Genomic DNA, 25,235 nt, shown 5'->3' with positions numbered 1-25,235 from the left:
GGAGAGACACAGGGGGAGCACTGGGCCTGGTGGCCCTGCAGCTGCCCCGAGGCCAGGTTTCAGCCCAGCGCCTGAGGCAGGGAGATGCCCTGGGGGAGGGAGGATGGAGAGCTGCTGGAGTGGTGGCCTTGGGGCCAGCAAAGGCAGAAACTCACAGCCAGGGTAATGACACCCGTTTTGTCCCCGTCGGAGGTGCACGTGCTGTGCTCTGGCCAGCTCCCCAGCACATCCAGGAGTATCTGCTGTGCCAGCTCTGCAGTCCAGGGCGTGCACATGATGGTCTTCCACATGGCCATGGCAGCTCTGCAGGGTTAGAGCTCTGTCTCAGGGGATCTCAGACACAGCACCGTGGCCTGGGCATCTCTAGGGGCCCGGGATGACCGCCGGCTCTGCCTTTGCCCACTGCCCCTCTCCAGCAGCAGCCAGGCAACCCAGCCCTGTGGGGACAGGCCCCTGTGGGGCAGCGAGGGAGCATGGCAGCAGGCTCGGGGGCTGACGTGCCAGGGCTGGCAGAGGGAGCAGCCAGAGGGCCCTGGGACTCTCTGTGGGTCAGACACCTGGCACAGGCTGTGCAGGGCGATGGGTTGTGGTGAGCCCTGAGCCCTCTGGGCAGGTGGGCCCCGTACCTGTCACACAATGGGGCCACACGCAGGAGTGTCATTACTGCGTCATTTGGCTGCGCTTCTGTGAGATACAGCAGGGCGTTGTCCAGCCTGTGCTCTGCAGAATCATTGGCCATGAGCCACTGGTGGATGTATCTCACCATGGCGGGCACCTGGAGAAGGCAGAGGGAGACTTGGAAAGCTGCCAGAGGGAGCAGTGTTCCCAGGGTCCCCAGAGAAGTGCTTCCCTTCCCACCGCACTGCGATGGCCTCAAAGGCTCACAGGGGCCAGCACTGTGGCTTGGGAAGCCGTGTGACTCATGGGGGAATTGAAGCCTGGCCACAGCTGCCTACTTGCTCTGCTCTGGAAACACCCCTCTGCACAAGCAAATCCAGCAGGGCAGCACTGGTCTCATGTCCGAGGAGCTCTGAGTAGGCTCTGAGCCCAGGGCCCATGGCGCTGGTCTCTTCCCGCCGAATTCTCTTGATGAATTTGCAAACGAGCTGTAGGAGAAGGGCAAGAAGCCATGGAGTGCTGCAGGCGTGCTGCTGGGCTGAGCAGTGCCAGCAGGCCCAGCCCAGGTGGGGATGGCTGCAGGTACCTGCGCTGTTCTGCGGAAGCGGCCACGGGTGCGTTCCTGCTCTCGTGTGCGCTGCACGGCTGCACCTGGCAAAGAGCGAGCGCAGCCCGAGCTGAGGGGCTGCGGGAGAAGCCGGAGAACACAGCCCAGCCCTGCGCTGCCCAGGCAGGGACAGCCCCGCGACGGCCCAGGGCACGGAGCACGGCTGTGGGGTGTCTGCCCGGCCCCTATTCCATCCTGTCCATGGGCACGGTCCCAGGGGAGGGGAGGGGACGGGACGGGACGGGACGGGACGGAATGGGATGGGATGGGATGGGACGGGATGGGGTGGGATGGGGCCAAGCTGGCTGAAGGCACCGGCCTTGCAGCCTGGCTCTGCCACTCACCCTCCTGTGCTGGATGGAACAGCACCACCTCTTCAGTCTCTTGTGGCTGGGGCAGCTCCAGGGCTGCCTTCTTCCTCCTCCATCCAGGTCAGCTTGGGCACTCTCAGGGCTCCCTGCCCCATGTCACTGACCGGATTTCTGGCTACCCTCAGGAGAGATAACTTGGAAAACTCTGGGGTATCAAGTTCCATGCTCTGCCCTCGAGGGCACCTGCAGAATTGAAGCCTCAGAAGGCCACAGGTCACCGAGTCCTGTGGTCTGGCCTTGAGGTCAGCTGCAGGAACAATGCCTCAGGAAAGCTCTGGGTAGGGCAGGAACGAGCGCGCTGTGTGGGGGCTCCTCACAGCACCGCTCTGTCCCATCCTGTCCCGTCACCTGCTCCGAGCACTGTGGCGTGCTCTTGCCCCTTCCAGCTCCTATGTCAGCACGTGTCACAAAGGGCCCTTGGAAACCCAGCTCCATTCCATGCTGCATGTGTCACAAAGGGCCCTTGGAAACACTGCCACCTGCCCTGGGGCCACACCCTGCCCACCCAAAGTGGTCCAGGTTGGAAGGAATCCCTGGTCTCAAGTGTCTGAGACAGCCCAACAGGATCTTTAGGAACGGCTCAGACCATCAGCAAACGCTGCCCTGCTCTGTGGGCTCAGGGCAGCAGAAGGAGCCCCCAGGGCTGCCGACGCAGCCACGCTGGGAAGGGCACAGGGCCTTCAACAGAAGCTGGCACGGCCTCCTCAGGACACGTCCCGGCTCATGGTCATCCCAAACCCGCGAGTGTGACACGGACAAGGAACTGTGGGCCAGGGCAGGAATGCTGCTCTGAGCCCTGGGGCCCGGGGAGCGCTGACACCAGCAGGTGAGGCAGTCCCTGCCCAGGCAGACCTGCCACCCCCGAAGCCCTTGCAGGGCTGGTGCCGTCTCCTGCCCCAGAGACCTGTGCCCCCGGGGGCTTCTGTGCCAGAGGGAGCCAAAGCCCAGGGGCACTGGGGACTGTGCTCCTGCCTGCAGGGGCTGTTGGCAGGAACACCTGGAGCAACTGCTGGCAACAATGAGTAGATGGCAAAATGGTTACCCCTGCCCCGGTGTAGAGATCTAAGTGGCCAATAGAGTACAGCTCTCCCCTCTTGTTCCCTGCAGCAGAATCAGGACCATGAACAGAAACAGTCACAGATATTCTTTCTGCGCCCCATTAGCAAAGCTGTGCCAAACCACAGATGCTGCCTTCAAATGGACCCAAATTCCAACCTAGACCTCTCACCTCCCAGACAACTCCTTCCCCAACACACCTCCAACACCAACACCCTGCAAACACCTCACAGAAGCCCTCAACATCCCTAAAGGACCCGCAACTGTCCCTGTCCCTGTCCCTGTCCCTGTCCCTGTCCCTGTCCCTGTCCCTGTCCCTGTCCTTGTCCCTGTCCCTTTCCCACCTTCCCACAGATGCCCTGGTTCCCTGCACGTGCCATGGGATGGCACTCAGGAGGATCTGCTCCAAGGCCTTCCCCAGCAGCAAGCTCAGGCTGCCAGGCCTATGGATCCTGGATCATCCTTCCCACCGAGCCTTCCATTGGCACGGCTCTTCCATTGGCACATCTGCGCTCAGCTGGGACTACTCCGCTCACCCAGGGCTCCTGGTAAAGGATGGAGAGCAGCCTGGCAAGCTCTTTCTCCAGCTCCCTCTGTGCTCCTGGGGAAAGTAGAACCTTCCACAGGAAAGCAACTGCTGCCACAAGGAGTGGGTGGCATCAGGCAGCTCTGGGGAAGCCCCTCAGGAATGCTGTAGCCTGAGGGAACACTGTTGGCCTTGACCTGTTGGCACCTGCAAAAGCTTCAAATCAGCTGCCTCAGCTCCCAGGGCCTCTCTTGGCCAGAATCCTGACGTGGATGCAGGACGGCTGCCAGGCACTGCTGGGACCCAGCGGGACAGGACCGGCTGTCTCGTGCCCACGCAGCAGCCCTGACACAGCCAGGGCCATCCCGAGAGCAGACAGACGCTCACGGGCCAGCAGAGAGGAGCAAGGAGCCCTGGGCTCCTCTCAGGGTACCTCAGCTGGGCTCGCTCCACAACACGCCCCCATTGGAAGGCCTGCTGATGCCCAGCTGCCAGAAATGCCTCCCTTGTGCTCTCCAAGATGCACAGGGAGAGCCAGTGAGCAGGACACTTGGGAGGCAAACCTTCCAAGCCTTTGCTAAGGCCAGGCACACACCAAGATCAGCCAAGACTCTCCACCACACTGCCTGGCCCACCCAGCCCAGCTCTGTGCTGGCCCTGGGCCACAGCAGCTCCCAGCAAGCAGGAGGCAAATGCATCTTGCCAAGAGTTGCAACACAGCAGACAGGGAAGATGTGAAAAGTGTGTGTGTAAAGGGCTGTTAATTCACAGCTCCCACAGAGAGCTTTGGGGCTCGTGGCTGGACAGAGATGGTTCTGCTCACCCCTCTGTCCAAAGGGGGGTAACACACGCTGCTGCAGGTGCTTTGGTTGGTTCCTGCAGGTACAGGTGGATGCCAAACCAGCTCTTCACAGGCTTCTCCCTTGCCCTGCCCCTCTGCCAAGTGCAGCGGGCCTCAAGGACTGAAAGGAGCACAGAGAGCCAAAGGGGGACACTCGCACCTGCCTCACTGGGAGCTCCCTGGGAAGCACTTTCCTTGAGAAGCAAGCCCCTGATCTCCAAAGGCATTTCCCCAAATGTGCAGCTTTTCTGGCCAACACCAACACACCCTTAAAAAATGCTGGCAAGGCTGAAGGCCTTCATGTCCTTTCAGGACAGGCACTCCAGCTGTAGCTCCTATTCCCCCGAGTGTGTTTTCAGGTGGAGGTTCAGAGGTACAGCCCCAGGCCCTCTACAAACACAAGCTGCCCACTGCCTCTTCACCTGCCTCAACTCCAGCCTGTGGTCATGGCAGCAAAACCAGGCTGTTCCTGGCCAGAGCCCAGAGCCCTGCTCCCACAGGATGCTCTTGTCAGCACCTTCCAGGCCTCTCCACTGTGCATGCAGCGCTTTTCATGCCCACTCCCAACCGGCTGTGGAAGGCAGAGCACAACCTGGCTGGCTCTGCCACCAGCACACCCCAAACACAGGCGGAGGAAGAAGCAGCAGGGGCTGTTTTGTGGCCATGCCCAAGAGAGACTGGAAGGTGCCCTCCCTCTGCTCTCACTTGGTTGGCTTTCTGACTGGCTCTGAGCCTGGGGCTCCTGGAGCCAGCTGGCATTTGCTCTGTGCACATGGGGGAGCTTCCAACAGCTTCTAACAGAAACCATTACTTCATCTACCAAAACCTGGCCATGCAAACCCAACAGATTTTCTTATCTATTTCCCACCTCCTCACTACACTAGGAATTTAATTCTAGTGATGATAATCATCATGTGGTGACCAAGAGAGAAATTTAATATGTAAGTCTGCAGACACTGAAGTTCACACTACAGACTAAATGAAAAAATACCTCAAACCTACTCATCGCAGAGACTAACTGCTGGCACATTTGTACATGTGCATTTATTCAATAAAACTAATTAATTAGTTGCAATGATTAGGCTGAATACTAATTTCGCACCAAGACCCTCCTGCTTTTGTACCCAATCCCAATTGAAAAGTATTATAATAACGATTACATTTTTGGTAAAGACACATGCCTGATCTACATCCCACTGGAGCCACAGGTGGCACTGAATTTTAATGTTAAGAAGGATTGGAACATACTACATTCCTGATCATGATTTAAATTGACAGTTCACCCTTACTGCTTATGTGACAGCCCTCAGGTATCCAGCTGACACTACAGACTGTCTTTCCCAGGTTCAACACCTACACAAACAGGGAGATGGCCTCCCATCACATCTGCATATGTAAGATGGGCAAAATGAGAGAAAAATTTCCCTTTCTAGTATGAAATAAAGAGGAAAGCTGTCAGTCCTAACCCAGAGCTCTGCAGAAGGCTCTGTGGGGAGCGCACCTGACTTTATTGAAGCTGTGCGTTCAGCCCAGAGCCCTGGAAAGATGGGATTGGCCTGGCTGCCTCAGCCTGTTTGGCGCTGGCTCTTGCACTGTTCTGGCCGTGCTGGTACAGCACTCACTGCTTGCCCAGCTTCCCTGCCATGTGTTGTACATGTTCCTGACCCATAAATCCTGTGAGACTATTGCTGATGGAATAGGGAGGAGTCACACTTTGAAAGAACCCTCTCCAGTTCCCCTTTGTTTGAACAGATGTACAACCTCGGCCATGCCTGGGAAGTGTTTCCTCACAGCCCGCAGTGCACCTTCCAATCCCTGGAAGTCTGAAGGAAGCACTAGGAATTCCAGCATCCATTAATGCAGACAAGGAGTGAAATCCTTTCTTACCTGAAGAGGGTAGGAAAATATATTGATACCAGTTAAGAAAGTGGCATTCCTTCCCAAAATGCTATGGGTTTGAGAATTAATGTTCAGTTTAGGAAGGTTTTGTCCCCATCACTGAAGTCCAGACATCATCACTAAACATGCTGAGGCCCTTTTCTCAGCTTCTCTGCTCCACCCTTCTTGCCAGCACTGGATGGCAGTGTCAGACTTCACTTGACACAAACTCCTCTGTGTGCTCCCCTCCTGCTGAAGGAAAGCTCGTGCCAAACTGTTCCTTCCCTGCTTTCCAGCCACAATGTCCACAGCCTCCTTCTGAAACATCCTCCCCTAAATGTCTGTCCCTTCAGAGGAGCACACACCCCTGGCTGTGCTTTGCACACAGGGTCTCTGTTTCTGTGGTGTTTGCATTTCAGCCTGTAAGGGGAGCACAGGGTGCAAGGAGAATGCCAGAGGCAAAAGATAACAGGAAGTCATCTGGTTGCAAACAAACAATTCTGAAAAGTTGATTCCTTTGCTTAAATCTATCTTATTTATGGAAGCCTAGTATTTATAACAATGAATACAGAGAGCATTTCAAATAATCAATGCAGAAACTATTTTTAACAATCAATACAGAGTATAACAGCCAATACAGAGATGATAGCAATCAAAACAGAGTATTTTTAACAATCAGTACAGAGTATTTATAACAATATAGGGTATATCTAACAATCAATACAAAGAGTATTTCTTATAATCAATAGAAAGAGTATTTCTAACAATCAATACAGAGATTATAGCAATCAATACAGTATATTTAACAATCATTACAGAGAAATAAGGACATTCTTAACCTAAGGAACTTATGGAATTTCAAGCACCAAGTTTTTCTTACAGGAATGAAGCAATTGAAGAAGTAATTCAACAAGTCTATCCACAAATGCTGGAAGATATCCTCCAGTTCTGCCCATGGAGATGCAAATGGCCCTGAGCAGCACAAGGGCTTTGTCAGGAAGGCCAATCCTTTCCAGGCTTTCCCCAGGAGCTCCAGGTCAGTCTTTTCTTCTCTGTGCTCCCCTCTGGCTCCATTCTTATGCTGCCTCCAGATCATGAACGTGTCAGGGACAGCCAAGCAAACCACCGTCCATGTGTGCCATTGGATCTTTCCTCCAGTTCCCACAGAGGCCATGCCAGACACTCCTGTCTGGCTTCCAGGTCTGCAGTTTCCTTCTCCAAGTGCAGCTGGTGCTGCCAAAGGATTACCTCCTGCTCCTTCATCCCCTGGACAATTCCTTTATAATCCTCAGGAGAAATCCCATTCTTTCCAGGGGGCTGGTTGATGCTGACAATGTCCATCAACACCAGGTACCTATGGAAGATTCCTTCAGCCATGGCTGATCCTTCCCTGAAAGAGAAAGAAAGGAGGACAGAGCCAAGATCCAGACTCTATTGCCTCAGGAAGAGACAGGAAAGAGGCTCGCCCCTGGCAGGAAGGCTCTGGCCAGCCCTGCAGAAAGGCTGGAGGCCAGAGGTGCTCCTCAGGGCTCGCCTGCTGCTGCCAGTTCCAGTCCAGCTGCCCAAAGAGGCTCCATGAGCACGTGGTGAGGAGGAAGAGGAGGAAGGTGCGAGACACAGGGACACAAACCTGAGCAGCCAGGTTTGAGGAGAGAGAAGCTCAGCATTGCAGATGGCAGAAGAAACCAAGCCCAGTCCCCCAAGCAGGAGGAGGAGAGGAAGGGCCCCCAAGCTGGCTGCAGGCAGACAATGGAGACCTTGCCCAGATGTTCCCAAATGGGCTGGGGGGAGGGAATACACGGCCCTGCTTTCCAGCTGCTCCCACCCCTTTTGACCCTGCCACTGCCTTGAGACAAAGCCCAATGAAATCCTGCTCAGCGTGGGCAACTGAGCCCTTGAAGGACTTAGTGTCAGGTCAAGGCTTCCTTTACCTCCCAAAGCCTTCCCTTGGCAGCCTTGGGCAGGGGATTCATCCTCCCTCCCTCAGCCTTCCCACAGACCTGCTTGGAACCACTCCATGGGCACTTTCCATTCTCTGTGTCTGTCCTCAAGTGCAGTGCCAACCTGGGTCAGTCCTGGCTCTGTCCTGAGCTCCCAGGAGCTCACAGGCTGAGATGGCAATGCTCAGCCACACCAGGGCCCTGCCCATGCCAACAGCACCTCCAACAGCAGCAGCAGCAGCAGCAGCAGCAGCAGCAGCAGCAGAAGCAGCAGCAGCAGCAGCAGCTGCAGTCGCCTCTCAGCTGTTGGTACCCCTGCACTGCAGCCCCTCCCGCTGGCACCAACGTTCCCTCGTGGCCTTGGAGACAGTCCTGAATCCATCCATGGGGTCACAGAGCCATGGAATACCAGAGTTCCAGGTTCCTGGAATCCTAGAGTCATTGAATCCTGGGAACCACACACAGAGGAGGAGGAGGACGAGGAGGACGAGGATGAGGACAAGGAGGATAAGGAGGAGGAGGAGGAGGACAAGGAAGAGGAAGAGGAGGAGGAGGCGGAGGAGGACGAAGAGGAGGTGGAAGATGAGGAGGAGGAATAGGAGGAGGAAGAGAGAGAACGAGGACAAGGAGGATGATGAGGAGGACGAGGAGGAGGAGGAGAACGAGGAGGAGGAGGAGAAGAAGGATGAGGAGGACGAGGAGGAGGAGGATGAGGATGAGGATGAGGAAAAGGATGAAGATGAGGAGGACAAGGAGGACGAGGATGAGGAGGATGAGGAGGAGAAGGAAGATGAACAGGAGGAGGAGGAGGACAAGGAGGAGACTAAAGAAAAGGAGGAGGACAAGGATGAGGAGGACCACGAGGAGAAAGATGGGGGGGATGAGGATGAGCAGGATGGGGAGGACGAGGAGGAAAAGGAGGAGGAAGATGAGAAGGAGGAGAAGTAGGAGAATTAGGAGGAAGAGGAGGAGGAAGATGAGGAGGAGGAGAAAGAGGAGAATGAGGATGAAGAGGAGGACGATGAGGAGCAGGGGATAAGGATGAGGAGGATAAGGAGGAGGAGGATGAGGAGGAGGAGGAGGAGGACAAAGATGAGGAAAAGGACAAGGATGAGGAGGACAAGGAAGACGAGGAGGACAAGGAGGAGGAGGAGGAATAGGAGGAGGAAGAGGATAAGAATGAGGCTGTGGAGGAAAATGAGGAGGAGGAGGAGGATAAGGATGAGCAGGACAAGGAGGAAGAGGAGGGGGAGGACTAGGATGACAAGGAGGAGGAGGAGGAGGAGAAGGAGGAGGAGGAGGAAGAGGAGCAGGAGGACGAGGACGACGAGGACGAGGACGAGGACGAGGACGAGGACGAGGACGAGGATGAGGACGAGGATGAGGACAAAGATGGGAACAAGAAGGAGGAAGATGAAGAGGATAAAGAGGAGGAGGAGTCAGAGAAGGGGTTGTTAAAAGAGCAGTTAAAGAATGAGGAGCTGGGAACCTGTCCCCATGGAGAACCCATCTCCAGATGTGTTCCATGCCCTTAACAATGGCCCCTGGGGAAATGGAAACCCCCTGGCTGTGCACGGCTGCTCCCAATGTGCAAATACAGCCCTGGGCAGTGAGACTGGGACTGCCTGGGAAATTGTTCTGGGTGTGATGGCCCTGGCAGGGCCAGCCCAGAGGCTGCAGGACTGGACCTTCATGCACTGGAATTAGTCAGGATAATTCAGAAGCAAATGAGAGTTAACAATGCAGGAACAGGAATCCAGATTCCTCCAGGACACTTTGGTTTGGTAACTGCTCACTGGAGCTTGGCCTTGCAAAGTGCTCATGTCATGGGAGGAGGAACTGATGCAGATTATCAAGGGGAAAATGAAGTAATTTGGTTAAAGGATAGTGAACAAGATTGGATTATTCAACCCCATGACAGGGTAGCACAATTATTGATGTTGTCAGTGTTTAAAACAATTGGGAAAAAAGGAGATCCACCTCAAATCACTGCTGTTGGTGGAGATAAAGGCTTTGGATCCAGCAGTGCTAATATTGGAGCCAGAGTGTGGGTCCAGAGGCCAAAAGGCACTCCCGAGGCAGATGAAGAACAGCTCCTGGGAAGGACAGCAGTGTTTGAATCCTGAAACCTGGGCAGGAACGATGGGAATGTGTCCCTGCAGCCAAGTGCTCTGTGTGAGAACAAGTAGATATCACAGGAGATTGTTTTACACATCCTGCCAGACCAAATCCCCCTGTTTGCCCCAGTGAAAACTCATGACCTGGACTCCATCTAGGATGGAGCCAGGGCCAGGCTCTTGTACTGCCCAAGATGTATCCCTTGAAGGCCTTTTAATAAATACCTGCTTTATTCCTTTAACACTGCCTAGCTCTGTTCTAGGCAGCCTCTCAAGGCATCACCACCAAACCAAGGGAACATGGACCAGGTCTGGCTGGCTGGGCCTCCTGGGGACCACCTGACCACCTTGGCATGTCGAGGGCTGCTTCTCACCTGCCCTGAGGCACTGGGGCTCTGGGCTTTCCTTCCTATGGGAGAGAACTCTCCTTCTCCTCCAGGGGCCATGGCCAAAATTGGTATTCCTCCTCCAAAACTCTGTACATCCAAGGATTGCTCCCAAGTGAAAGCTGCCAGGACAGACAGGTCTGGTTGCCCTTGGCCTCCTGGGAGCTGCCTCTCATCTGCTTTTGAAACACTGGGGCTTGGTGATTTCCCTCCAGTGGAAATAACTGTCCTTTATCTCAAGGTGACTGTCATCAAAATTGAGATTCCTCCTCCCAAATTCCATCTATCCAAGGATTCCTCCATGACAAATGATGCCAGGAAGAACAGGTCTGTTTGGCTGAGCTTCCCAGGAGCCACCCCTTTCTTCTTCTGCCTTTGAAACACTCGGGCTCTGTGCTTACCTTCCTATGGAAAAACCTGTACTTCTCCAGGTGTCCATATCTGAAACTGGGATCCCACCTCTAAAATTCCCTATATCCAAGGGTTGCTCCCAGCCAAAATCTGCCAGTACTGTCAAGTCTGGCTGGCCTTGGCCTCTGGTGGCTGCCCCTGCCACACTGGGGCTCGGTTCTTTCCTTCCCATGGAGATCACTGTGACACTGTGGGCACCTCATGGAACCAAGGGGATCCTTGTGGCACCACTGGAGCCCATGGAACCAAGGGGCCATGGTGACACCATGGGGCTTCATGGACCCAGAGACCATTATGACTCTGTGGGGCAGATGGAACCATGGAGACCATTCCGACCCTTCAGGGCCTGGTGTCACCAAGGGGGCATTGTGACACCTCAGGGCCTCCTGGAAGCCAGGGACCATTGGGACACTGTGGGGCCCCATGGAAGTGAGGGAACATGGAACAGGTCTGGCTGGCTTGGCCTGCCAGGGGCCACCTGACAGGTCTGGCTGATCTTGGAATGCCAAGGGCTGCCTCTCATCAGCTCCTGGAGTACTGGGGCTCAGTGCTTTCCTTCGTATGGAAAAGAACCGTCTGTCTTTTCAGATGCCCACTGCCAAAATTCGTATCCTTCCTAAAAAATTTCCTATTTGTAAGGGTATCTCTAAGAACAGAATCTGGCAGGTCTGGCTGGCCTTTGCCTCTGGTGGTCACCTCTCATCTGCCCCTAAAGCAGTGGCATTCTGTTCCTTCATTCCTATGGAAAAGAAGGGGTTTTCATGTCCAGGAACCATGGCCAAAATTATAATTGGCCACTGAGCCCAGATGGGCTCACGGAACCATCTGCAGCCCCGGGCAGATATTGACTCTGCCAGTGCTGCCATCCTCCTTCCCGTGAGAGAAAAGGACACAGAGCAGGCACACAGAGGAGCAACATGAACACACCGAGGTCAGGGAAGAGGAAGTTGAGACCCAGATGGGAGGGATGAGGAGATGCCTTGATCTTGGGGCTGGAATCCTCTGGTAAAGCCATGGAGAAGGATGTCATTGATACATCAGACTCTCTTTTTCCCTATAAGGCATTGAAAAATATGGGGAGATAACTTGTTCAGCAAAGACCTCCATGCTAAAGTAAGGAAATGTTGCAGTAGCTGTGATCCCATGAGAAGTTTGAAAGAGAAAGAGAGAAGAGTGATGAGACCTTGTGCCCTCAGGGAGAGAAGATCTCTGTTCCTAGAGATGAAGATGATTTCAGAAAGAGATGAAGAGAACCTTTGCTCTTAAACAGCTCATCTTGAAACTAATACCCCATAAGCTGACATGGCCCATAAACACAGTTGTGGAAAAGCTGTGAAAAAATGGGAGGGACTTCACAACAGCAGATTTTTCCAGTCAGCTGTTATTCACGGAAATGAAAAGCCATGAAATAACTGTTTTCTTGTGGAGAAGTCTCCATAACATTAAGAACAGGAGCTTCTCTTGCTAAGTGAATTAAAGAAAGACTATTCTAGAGGAGGAAAACTCACTGAAAATTTTAGGTTTTGTCTCTTTACATTGTCAGGTTGAATGGAGAGGGGGAGTGTTCTCAAAGTTTTGTTCTGATCTTTATCATGCTCTCTTTTAGTTTTTGTTAAACTTTTTACCCCTTTAAAGATTCGAGCCTACTTTGCCTTTCTCCTAATCCTATCTCACAGCAGGAAATGAATAAGTATATTCTAGTGAGTGCACTGGTAATTAGCCAGCACTGAAACCACCACACTGATTGATGCATTGGCCAAGAAATTTCAAACTGGGAAACTAAACCACTACAGAAACTTCCTGATGAACTTCCCCAGACAAGAGGGAAATCAAGGCAGAGTCATGGTTTGTCACGACTTCCTTGATCCTAATGAACCCTGTGGTGCATTTGGAGGTTAGCTCTGGAATCTCAGGACCTGAGAGAAGATTGCACAAACCTTTCCAGGAGTCAAAGTAAAGAGGAAACACCCAAAGTGTCCCAAAGCATTAATGGGACCCACTGAGGTCCACCCCCAACACAGGCTCCTCATGGACTCTTTGGACGAGAGACATGGAGGCCAGAATGGCACAAAAAACTCTCAGATACAATCAGTATGGGAAGAAAAATCCAAAGTACCTTAAACACCTTGAGTATCTCAAAGTATTCATGAGCCCCACTGAGTGTCAGTACAAAGCTCTCAAGGGACTCGTTAAAGAAGATAATTGGGGCCATGATTGCACAAACCTCTCACAGAGTCTGTATCAAAAGGGAAACACCAAGAACCTTAAAACAACTGAAGTACCCTGAAGCATTAATGAGCCTTGTTCCTGACAAAGCCTCTCCAGGGACTAATTACAGCAGATAATTGGAGGCCATGATTGCAGAAAGCTCTCAGTAACTCCAAGTCAAAAGCAAAAGCCAAATTCCTTTGAAAAAACCTGCAATCCCTGGGAGCATGAAGGAGCCCCCAGGGCCATTCCTGACCAAGGCTCCCCAGGGACTCCTTCCAGCAGATCCTTGAGGCCACTGGGATGAGGGCATGGGGGGGATGCTGAGGGCAGGACCAGGGGCTGACAGTGCCCAGCCTGGCTGGGGCTGTGCCAGGAGGCCCCAGGGCCTCAGGACAAGGTGTCTCCTCACAGCCCTTGGTGGCACAGACCCTGCTGTGCCCCAGGGCACCAAGACTTGGCTTCTCTTTGTCGCCACCTGGCATCAGTGCCTCCAGTTCTCTGCTCTGCCTGGGGCCTGGGGACACTTTCTCAGTTGTGTCCCTCAGTGGGACCCATTAAAAGTCCAAGAAACTTTGGAGTTGGATCCTGACTTGGAGTTCTGCAGAGGTTTCTGCAGCTCCCTCTCAGGGCCTGATGTTCAGGGCCTGAGCACAAAGCCCCAGAGGGTCATTAAAGTCCTTGTGCTGTGTCTGTGCTGCTGAGCTGGGCCGGGCTCCTGGCACAGAGGGTGATGCTTGTAACCAAGGAGAGCTTCAAAAGCACATTTCTCTTGCTGAGCAGCTCTTCTGCCAGCCCAGCAGGGCTGGGGCACTGCCTGCAGCCAGCCCGGGCACAGCACAGAGGCACAGAGAGCTTCAATCAGTCAGGGCTGGGAAGGGGCTGAGAAGTGCCTGGGGCAGAATCACTGCCAGCCCTTGGCACAGGAACCTCTGGCTGCAGGACAATGCAGCTGCAGCTCCTGGAGAGATCTCCTAAAGCTGGAACATCCCAATGCCCACAGAGCCTGTGAGTGCATTCTCTGCTCATCTCCTGTGCAGAGCAGCCAGGGGTGCCCAGGGCTGTCCTGCAGAGCAGGGTCCTGCAGCCCAGGGCGCTGTGCTGGGCCAGGGACTCTGCTGCCTGCCAGGGACAGCTCTCAGCCGGCCCTGGAGCTGCTCCCAGCGCTGGCCAGGAGCTGTGGGGGGAAGGAGCCACCCTGAGCAGGGCAGGTGCTGCTGCTGAGAGGGGCTGGCTGGGGCAGGGCTGCTCCCAGCTCCAGACCAGCCTGGGCACAGCTCCGGAGGACACTCCCCAAAGAAGGTAAGCCTAGGATTATACGTATATACTTAGAAAACTATAATCCTTTATTATTGCTATTAAACTCTGGATTAGCTCTCTTAAACTCTTACTGAACACTATTAAAGTGTTATTATATACCTCTATATCTATAATATTTAATTAACTCTAGTACATTTCCTTATGGTTTCTCTTAGAATTTAGAAAAATAAACTGACTGTATAAATACATTTTTGAATATTATATAGTCTTTTCAACAGGATGAGGACCTACAACAGGAACATTTTGGTTTTTGTATGCCAGCAGTGATAACGAAAGCTGGGGAAAATAGTCCTTGGACCTACTCCAATGTGTTGAGCCTGGGGTGTGTAACTGAGACAAGTGAATGTCCTTTCAAATGTCCTTGTTAAATATCCTATTTAATCAACCTTAATGAATTCTCAAAATCAGGGGCCGGGTGTGCCTCATCCCCACTGGGACACCTGGAAGCTTCCAATAAAGGTCTGGTTTTTACTTTACTGTTCTCATACTGTTGGAAGGGCTTTTTTTGTCCTTTAATTATAGAAAAACAGGGGGTTGAAAGAAGCAGAACAGGAATTGTAATCCCAGAATCACAGAACATTCTGAGTTGAAACGGACACACAGGATCATCAAAGTCACGTTTGAACATTTACAGACTCCAGAACTGTGACTTTGGGTGGTCAGTGTCTCTGCTGGGAGCCTCCCAAAGGGCCTTCAGCCACTCCTCAGCCCTGGGCAGCAGCAGCATCACCTCTGCAGGGCCCAGCAGGGCTCTCCTGAGCTGCCCTTGCCCAGCTGCACACAGAGCCTGCCCCAGCCAGGGCCCTGCACACAGGCAGGTTTCTGTAGGGCTGGGCCGAGGGCACACAGGGTGGGATGGGCTCTGTGAGCGCTGGCAGGGACAAGGCACCTCTCAGGAGGGGATGTCCAGGCCCAGGGAGATGCTCAGGGAAGCAGAGGGGGCTGAACAGAGCAGTGCTGGGGGAACAAGCCCATCCAGCCCCTCACCTTCCCTCAGTCGCAGGGAATCCTTTGCCTCACATCTCTCAGTGGCAAACTCTGAGTGCAGCAGGAATGCTGGGGATTTCTGACCTCAGAGAGAAAGGAATGATCTATGGGTAGGATAATAATTCCTTAAACCAACTCCTGCCATCTTTTTCCCCTAGAAGTGTGCATGCAAATGGTACCAAGCTTTTCTGCATTAGGAGTTATTCCTGTGACAAATCCTGAATTTCCAGTCTTGTCCCTCTGGCATATGGCCACAAACCCAGGGCAGCAGGGCAGGGATGGCTCCTCGAGAGCCCCCAAGCACAGCCCTGGATGCTCCTGGCACACTCAGCCAGCACAACGGGAGCTCAGGCAGGGACCTGGGTGAAGGTTTTCCCAGAGCAGGAACAAGGGTGGGTGAGTCCCAGCAGGACAGTCTGCAGGGAATGGCCCAGGTTTGGCTCCAAGCAGCCTCTCCTGACTTGTCCCTGTCCTTTCTCCATGAACAGGTGCTCATGTGCAGCCACAGCAAATGTCCAACAGCAGCTCCATCAGCCACTTCCTCCTGCTGGCACTGGCAGACACGCGGCAGCTGCAGCTCCTGCACTTCTGCCTCTTCCTGGGCATCTCCCTGGCTGCCCTCCTGGGCAACGGCCTCATCATCAGCGCCGTAGCCTGCGGCCACCACCTGCACACGCCCATGTTCTTCTTCCTGCTCAACCTGGCCCTCAGCGACCTGGGCTCCATCTGCACCACTGTCCCCAAAGCCATGCACAATTCCCTCTGGGACACCAGAAACATCTCCTACACAGGATGTGCTGCTCAGCTCTTTTTCTTTCTCTTCTTCATCTCAGCAGAGTATTTCCTCCTGACCATCATGTGCTACGACCGCTACGTGTCCATCTGCAAACCCCCGCACTATGGGACCCTCCTGGGCAGCAGAGCTTGTGCCCACATGGCAGCAGCTGCCTGGGCCAGTGCCTTTCTCTATTCACTGCTGCACACAGCCAATACATTTTCCCTGCCCCTGTGCCATGGCAATGTCCTGGGCCAGTTCTTCTGTGAGGTGCCCCAGATCCTCAAACTCTCCTGTTCCAAATCCTATCTCAGGGAACTGGGGCTCATTGCTGTTAGTGTGTGTTTGGTATTTGGTTGTTTTGTGTTCATTGTTTTCTCCTATGTGCAGATCTTCAGGGCTGTGCTGAAGATCCCCTCAGAGCAGGGACGGCACAAAGCCTTTTCCACCTGCCTCCCTCACCTGGCTGTGGTCTTCCTGTTTATCAGCAATGCAGTGTTTGCTCACCTGAAGCCCCCCTCCATGTCCTTCCCATCCCTGGATCTGGCCCTGTCAGTTCTGTACTCGGTGGTGCCTCCAGCCCTGAACCCCCTCATCTACAGCCTGAGGAACCAGGAGTTCAAGGCTGCAGTGAAGAGCCTGATGACTGGATGGTTTCAAGAACATTAAAAAGCTGGCCAATTTTGGCAAATCATTTGTAATAAAAGTCATCTTTGATACTTCTTGTGGCTTTCCTTTGGAGGTTCTTTTCCTTTTTTTATATATTTTAATATTGTCAAGAAAAAATGTAATGGTTTGTGCCATTTCTCATTTTGATTCTCTTCACCTTCCCTGTGGCCACAGACTGTGTCAATTAGGGGCTGTGATCTCAGTGGATTTAAAAGAACTAAAGGATCTCCCAGCAGAGTTTTCTGCAGAGATGATCTTTTGTTGCCTTCTCTGGAGCTGCAGCAGCAATGTCTGTGTGCAGAGCTGAGGCAGATCAGTGCTGGCACAGCAGCTCTGCTCCTGCTGGCCACACCATTCCTGATCCAGGCCAGGAGCCATTGGCCTTCTTGGCCACCTGGGCACACGGCTGGCTCATGTCCAGCCTGCTGTCCATCAGTCCCTGCAGGTCCCTTTCTGCCTGGCTGCTGTCCAGCCCCTCTGTCCCCAGCCTGTACCGCTGCAGGGGTTGTTGTGGCCAAAGTGCAGGACCCGGAACTTGGACTTGTTAAACCTCACCTTGTTGGATTTGGGCCCAGGATCCAGCCTGTCCAAATCCCTCTGAAGAACCCTCATGTGCTCCTGCAGGTCAACACTCACATCCCACTTGCTGAACTTCTACAAAGTTGTCCTTGGTTCCATGGATATCCTCAGTGTCACAATATCCCTTGGGTTACACCAGGCCCTGCACTGTCACACTGGTCTCCTTGGTTTTATGGGGCCCATAAATTTGACAATGGACTCCTTGGTTCCATGGGGCTCCACAGTGTCACAATGTTCTCGTTGGTGCTGCAGTTTCACAGTGGTCCCTTTGTTCCATGGGGCCCCAGGGTGTCACAAAGGCCCCATGGTCACATGAGGTCCCACACTGTCACAATGCTCTCTGTGCTTCACAAGTTCCCTCAGTGTCACAATGGACTCCTTGTTTCCACAAGGCCACACGGTGTCACAACGGCCTTCCAGATTCCCTGAGGCCCCAGAGTGTCACAGTGGCCCCTTGGTTACACAAGGTCCTGCAGTGTCACAATGTCCCCTTGGTTCCATGAGGCCCCGCAGTGTCAGAAGGTCCCCTTGGTTCCACTGGGCCCTGGACTCTCCCAATGATCTCCTTGGTTTGGCAGTGTCACAGTGGTGAAACCCCTCGGTCACACGAGACCCTGCAGTGTCACCATGGCCTCTGTGGTTCCACCAGGACCCAGTGTCACGGGGACTCCCTGGTTCCATTTGGCCCCAGAGCACGACAATGGAGCCCTGGTTCTATGGGGCTGCACAGGGTCACCATGGTCCTCTTAGTTCCACGAGGCCCTGCAGTGTCACAATGGTCCCAGAGTGTCCCAATCATCACAGAATAACAGAATCAAATAGGCTGGAAAAGACCTTTGGGATCATCAAGTCCAACCAATGTCCTAATACCGCCTTGTCACCCAGACATGCCACTGTGTGCCACTGGAGAGGAACAGTGGCTCTGCCACCTCCCCCTGGCCTGCCCATTCCAATGCCCACTCACCCTTTCTGTGAAGAACTTCTTCCTCTTGTCCAGCCTAAACCTCCCCTGGTGCAGCTGGAGGCTGTGTCTTCTTGTCCTGCCCTCCAGCAGATCCACACTCACACCCAGCTTGGTGTCACCTGCAAATTTGGGGATGGTGGGCTCGATCCCCTCACCCAGATCATCGGTGAAGATGTTAAACAGGACTGGGCCCAACACAGATCCCTGGGGACAGCACCAGGGACTGGACACCAGCTGGGTGCAGCACCATCCCCACCCCTCTCTGGGCCCAGCCTCCAGCCAGCTCTTCCATCTCCCAGCCAGGAGGGAACCTGCCCCAGCCGTGGGCTGCAGCTTTTCCAGGGAATGCTGTCAGAGACAGTGTCCAAGGCTTTGCTGAAGTCCAGATGGACACATCCACAGCCTTTCCCACATCCACAGGTGGGTCACCTGGTTATAAAAGGAGATCAGGTTGCTCAGGCAGGACCTGCCCCTCTTAAATCCACGCTGGCTGGCTCTGACCCCTCGGCCATCCTGTGGGTGCCCTGTGGTGGCTCTCAAGGTGATCTGTTCCATAACCGTCCCAGACACCGAGGTCAGGCTGACAGGCCTGGAGCTCCCCAGATCCTCCTTCCAGCCCTTCTTGGGGATGGGCTCACACTGGCACCTCCAGTGCTCTGGGACCTCCCTGGTGAGCCAGGACTGATGGTAAATGATGGGGAGCAGCTTGGGGAGCTCATCCACCAGCTCCCTCATCCCCCTAGGATGGATCCCATCTGATCCCATACACCTGTGAGCATCGGAGTGGCTCAGCAGGTCAGCAGCTGCTTCCTCCTGGATTACAGGGGGCTGTTCTGCTCCCTGTGCCCATCTACCAGCTCAGGAGAACTCTTGTCCTGAGGACAACCTGTCCTAATATTGAAAATTGAGTCAAACAAGGTGTTAAGTAGCTCAACCTTTTCCTTATCTTTAGTTACTCTATTCTCCAATGCATCCAAAAAAGGGTAGAGTTTCTCCTTATTCCACATTTTGCTATGAATTTATTCATAGACACATTTTTTATTATTTTTCACAGAAGTGGCCAGGTTAATCTCTTATTGAGATTTCACCTCTTTCCTTTATTTTCCTGCATGACCTAACAACATCCTTAAACAATTCCTAAGCTGCCTGACCTTCTGTCATAAGTTAATGCACCTTCTTCCTTCCCTTGAGTTCCCACAAAAGCTCCATGAGCAACCAGGTCAGTGATTTTCCTCACCAGCTCATCCTTTGCCACACTGGGACACACTGCTCCTTCCCCCTTAAGATTACTCTCTTGAATTGTGTCCATCCTCCCTGGACCCCTTTGTTTTTAAGGGTTGTTTCCCATTAAAAAATCCGTACCTGATTCAGTACTCCTGGGGACCACCTGACAGGTGCCACTGACCTTGGCATGTTGAGGGCTGCTTCTCCTCTTTCCCTGAAGCCCTGGGGCTCTGGGCTATCCTTTCTATTGGAGAGAATTCTTCTTCTCCTTCAGGGACCCCAGGACAAAACCAGGATTCCTTCTCCAAATTTCCTTATATTTCAAGGATTGTTCCCAGATGAAATCTGCCAGGAGAAACAACTTTGGCTGCCTTGGCCACCCAGGGGCCACCTCTTATCTGCCTTTGAAACTCTTGGACCATGTGCTTTTCTTTCTTATGGGAAGAAATCATCCATCTCAACTATGCACCCATGGCCAAAATTTGGCATCTGCCTCCAGAATTTCCTATATCCAAGGATAGCTCCCAGACAAAAGCAGCTAAGATAGGTCAGAGACATGTCTGGCTGGCCTTGGCTTCTGAGGGCTGGCACTCATCTGCCTCTGAAACACTGAGGCCCTGTGCTTTCCTTCCTTTTGAAAAGAACTCTTCTTCCTGTCCAGGAACCCACAGCCAAAATTGAGATTTGCCCTCTAAAATGCCCTGTGTCCAAGGATAGCCCCTAGATGAAAGGTGCCAAGGTCTGGCTGGCTTGGCCTGCCAGGGGTCACCTGGCAGGTCTGGCTGAATTTTGGATGTCAAGGGCTGCCTCTCTTTAGCTCCTGGAGCACTGGGGCTCTGTGCTGTCCTTTGTATGGAAAAGAACTCTCTGTCATTTCAGATGCCCATTGCCAAAACTGACACTCTGCCAAAAAATTTCTGATATTCAAGGGTCTCTCTCAGAACAAAATCTGGCAGCTCTGGCTGGCCTTGTCCTTTTGTGGTCACCTCTCATCTGCCCCTAAAATAGTGGGACTCTGTTCCTTCATTCCTATGGAGAAAAACTGGTCTTCATGGCCAGGAACCATGGCCAAATTTAGAATTGGCTACTTAGCCCAGCCAGAGTCACAGAACTATCTGCAGGCCCTGGGCAGATATTGACTCTGCCAGTGCTGCCATCCTCCCTCCAGTGAAAGAAAAGGACAAAGGGCAGGTGTTGGAACTCAAAATTTCTCTCAGACATTTTTAGAGGTTCCAGGCCTTGGTCAGAATCATTTTAGACCCCAGCAGGCAGCTGCAAACAGCTCTGATTTTGAGTTTGAGACATGGAATGAGTTACCAACTTTGGAGGTGGAAGAAACAGTCACAAAGTGTTAGATAGTACAGTAAAAGTAGTTATAAAGTAGAGGGGAAATTTTTTAGCATTGCACAGGGGCGTTTTAGCACCTGTACGGGGGGGGGTTTACTTTGTACATGGGGGTCAGAAGTTCTAAGATGGAGGAAAGTGGGCTGATCCTGTTCTTCCTCCTTCTTTTTCCTTGCCCCCATGTTCTTGGTGATGCTGGCACTTATGGATTGGTTTAGAGTAGAAAAGCACCTTGTAACATAGGTAGTAAGTATTGAGGAAAAACTGTAAACATATAACACGTAATATATCATATAAAATATAGCAGCAGCCAGGGACGGGGGGAGAGAAGAAGAAGACAGCAGACAGAGAGGATGTTAGGGGTGTGTGTGCCTCTGCCTGGGCTGCTGACCAAACCGCAGTAGCCAGAGAAGACGATCTTTTAGATAACTCGCAATAAACTGCCTTGAGACTGAACAACAAGAGACTGTGGAGTTTTCCTTTGGAAGCACGGGTTGGAGGAGAGACTTTACCACCACACAAGACCCCTGACCAAGGCTGAGGTTCTCACAGCTCATAGAGTTTCTGTAAATCCCCTTCTCCAGCCAGCTGTTGGACTGTAAAATCTGGCCCATTTGCATCTTGAGTATAAGTCTCTGAAATGTTTTTAATTGTCTTTTCCAATGCCTTTCCAATAGCATATATTCTGCCAGGGAAAGAAGGCAGTGGGAAATGTTTTTAAAGTCATGAGGTACCAAAATATGTGCTGAAAAGAGAGCTTCCAGGAAATTTCTGAAAATATGTGAACTTCTACCATGTTCTTTGGCTATATTTAATAGTTGTATCAGTTCTTTATTTGTGTTAGGTTCCCACGTTGTTTTAGTGGTGGCCCCACCTCTTTTCCCCTTTATATAAATTGCTGGGAAGGCAGAAATTCTCTGAGCTAGTTCCCAATCCCCTGCCTGCGTCGCTTCCATTTTGATTAGAGCCCATGGATCAATGTCCTCTGTGTCAGAGTCGGACTCACTGTGCTCAGATGAGTAGTGAGAGCGAGCAGGAGGTGCACTGCGCTTTTTTTAGCGTGTTGGACAAGGGTTTGCAGGGGTGTGGGGGCTGGACAGAGTGCGAGGGGGCAGCTGGCTGGGCTTGGCTAGAGGGAGGCAGCAGTGGAGCGGCGATGGCAGCGCCGCTGTGGCACAGCCTGCGCAGGGCTGAGGTGCGTGGGGAAGCGGGGTGCCCCGTGGGGGTCTCGGAGGTGCCGTTCGGGGGGCGCTGAGGGTGGGTGGGTGGGTGCAGCGCTTGGGGATGAGGGCACGGGAGGAGCGGGGCAGAGGAGGCGGTGGGGCTGGGGGAGCTGCTGCCATCCCGGCGGGGCTGGGCGGGCAGGGATGGGAGCGGGCTGGGGAGAGCCGCAGCGGGGCCGGGAGGCACGGCTGCAGGGCTGGGGCAGTCACGGGGGCTGCGCGGAGGTTTTGGAGCGAGGCAGGGCGTTCCCGATGGAAACCGACGCAGTTACAGCCGAGCACTGAGCGGGGCACGGGGCGCGCAGCGCGCCGCGTGTTGCGGGACCGGGAGCGGAATCCGCGCCTGCCGCGGCCGAGGGGGAGCCGGGGGATGGGTGGGCTCCACGGACCCCGCAGGTGGGTGGGGTGGGACAATTTCCGTGTTCCCTGTCCCGGGGACTGAGAGAGGAATGTTATCTGGCAAATCAGCATTTGAAGGGACAGTGTCTGTTGAGAAAGATAAGGGTGGGATTTCCTCAGCAGAGGGAAGCTGCAGAGAATTTGTCTTTTAGACTGCTTTAGTAATTGAGTGAAATAGAGGTAGAAACTTAGTTACAGAAAAGTTTTCATTAGTTTGGAAAGCGTATATTCTTTTCCCTACTATGTCCCAAAAAGAACCTAAACCAATAGTGTGTGTGTTAGTATCTGGAAACTGGGAAATAATCTATTCTATAATTGTTTTCAAGTTAGTTTTTGAAAGATTACCTTTAGAGAAAGAAAAGCTGTTAGCAGATAGGATTTCTAGGATTTGTAAATATAAGTCTCTCTCATTATGGGATACTTTTAATTTACTAGATTTTGATCCCATTTCAGTATTGTTCCCTTTTCTCCCCCAGCAGTAAAAAGAAAAAAAAAAAGAAAAAGAAAAAACCGAAAAGTGACTCAAGATAAAAGTGTGCAAAAACCACTATTTTAAACTTACACTTCTTCAGCCCAGTGTGGGTCAAGGAACTGCTGGGTGGGTGGTCTGCCATCCAGCTCCTGAGAACCTCGTCCCAGACGGCGATGTGCAGGTTCATCGGACACCTCTTCAGATAACTTCTTCTATAATGGAGCAGTTACCCTCAAGTGGTCATAGCCAGCCTAGACAGTAACAATTCATGAGGAATGCTGCTCTCAGGGGTGCCAGGATGCCAGTGCTCCCTTTGGGTGGCCACGTAATGCAACCTGGGGTCCCAGGGGTTCTTCCAACCCTGGCTGCCGTGGGTGTCCCGGATAGCACTGGGCTGATGGGCTCAGCCTGTCCAGATCCCTCAGCAGGCTCCCAGCCAGGGGCAAACTTAGCGAGCAGCTCTGGAGTGATTTCAGCTCTTTGGTGAATTCAGCTCTTAGTGATTTCAGCTCTTTGCTCGCTAATTGCCTCAGCAGATGCAGAGATGAGAGAGAGAGAAGGCTGTATGCGGTTCCACTGTGGTGTCTTTATTGGCAGCTCCTGCCAAAGGGACAGTGACAGCTCTTCTGCAGAACTGGGCAGAAATGGGTACAGGAGTGTTGGAAATTGTGCAGTTGCCAGGGTCAGGGTGAGTGTGACCCATGGTCTTACAGAGAGATAACAAGGGTCCAAATGCAGAAGAGGGGCTTCTTTGGTCCAGTCATGACTCAGGATTTCTTATCTTAGGTAACTGATCACCAGGGAGGCCTTGCAGGGCCTCTGACTGCTACAGATACAGACAGACCAGAATGGTTAATTGAAATCCGAACACCGTTACCATTGACCAATTTAGAAATCACCCTTTGGTAAACAAATCTCCATAATACGTTCCACATGTGCACAACAGGTGCAGCAAGTGAAGATAAGAATTGTTTCTCATTCTTTCCTCTGAGCTTTCTCACAGCTTCTCACAGCTTCCCAGGAAAATTCTGGGAGAGCTCTCTCTGCTCAGAGGATATGTGATTACCACAGGTCAGTTGTGACAGTCCAGTTCTAAGGACACCACGGTGACACTGCAGAACCTCATGGAACCAAGGGGCCATGACGACACTGTGCTGCCTCATGGAATCAAGGAGACCTTTGTGGAACTCAGACCCCAAGGAACCAAGGGTCCATGGTGACCTTGTGCAGCCGCAGTGTCACAGAGGAGCCGTTGTGACACAGCGAGGGCACATGGAGCCGAGGGGCCATTGTGACACATCAGGGCTCTGTGGAACCACGAAGCCATTGTGACACTGCAAGGCCTCATGGAAGCACGGGGCCATTGTGACACTGCAGAAGCAAGGGGAACATTGTGACACTCCAGGGCCTGATGGAACCAAGGAGACCATTGTGACACTGTGGGGTCCCATGGAACCAATGGAACATGGAACAGGTCTGGCTGGCTGGGCCTCCTGGGGACCAGGGACCTGGGGACAGGTCTGGCTAACCTTGGCATGTCGAGGGCTGCTTCTCATCTGCCCCTGAAGCACTGGGCTCTGGGCTTTCCTTCCTATGGGAGAGAACTGTCCTGCTCTTCCAGAGGCCAAAACCGGGATTTGTTCTCCAAATTTTCTTATATTGCAAGGATTGTTCCCAGATGAAATCTGCCAGGAGAAACAGCTCTAGCTGCCTTGACCACCCAGTGGCCACCTCTCATCTGCGTTTCAAACACTGGGACCATGTGTATTTCTTACTTATGTGAAAAACCACCCATCTCAACTATGCACCCGTGGCCACAATGCGGCATCTGCCTCCAGAAATCCCTATATCCAAGGATATCTCTCAGAAGCTGCCAGGACTGACAAGTCTGGCTGGCCTTGGCTTCCTGAGGGCTGGCACTCATCTGCCTCTGAAACATGGAGCTCTGTGCTTTTCTTCCTAATGAAAATAATTCATCTTCCTGTCCCAGCAACCATGGCCAAAATTGAGATTCCACCTCCAAAATTTCCTGTGTCCAAAGATATACCCTAGACAAAAAGTGCAGGGAGAGACAGGTCTGGGTGGCTTGGCCTAAGGGTGGCCACCTCTCATCTTCTTCCAGAACACTTGGATTTTTGTACTTTTTCTTCCTATAGGAAAAAAACCGCTCATCTTGACCAGGCACCAATGGCCAAAATTGGGATTCCTCCTCCAAAACTCTGTATATCCAAGGAATTGCTCCCAAGTGAAAGCTGCCAGGACAGACAGGTCTGGGTACCCTTGGCCTCTTGAGAACTGCTTCTCATCTGCTTTCAAAACA

General features: G+C 52.8%; 2 protein-coding genes across 2 annotated transcripts in view; one reads left to right on the top strand and one right to left on the bottom strand.

Annotated features, from left to right (window-relative positions):
• LOC146767121 (uncharacterized) overlaps positions 1 to 25,235 on the bottom strand; it is a 99,490-nt gene that overhangs the window by 56,502 nt on the left and 17,753 nt on the right. The window lies entirely within an intron of this gene.
• LOC146767122 (olfactory receptor 14A16-like) lies at positions 15,778 to 16,934 on the top strand. The gene has a single exon (XM_085581122.1). It carries the CDS (start codon positions 15,778 to 15,780, stop codon positions 16,708 to 16,710), a length of 933 nt encoding a protein of 310 aa, XP_085437248.1. The 3' UTR covers positions 16,711 to 16,934.

This window comes from Lonchura striata, chromosome 5 (genome assembly GCF_050655825.1).
Source record: "Lonchura striata isolate lonStrDom1 chromosome 5, ASM5065582v1, whole genome shotgun sequence".
Lineage (NCBI taxonomy): Eukaryota > Metazoa > Chordata > Aves > Passeriformes > Estrildidae > Lonchura > Lonchura striata.
The sequence above is the reverse complement of the archived record's forward strand: the minus strand, read 5'-3'. Positions and strand labels throughout refer to the sequence as shown.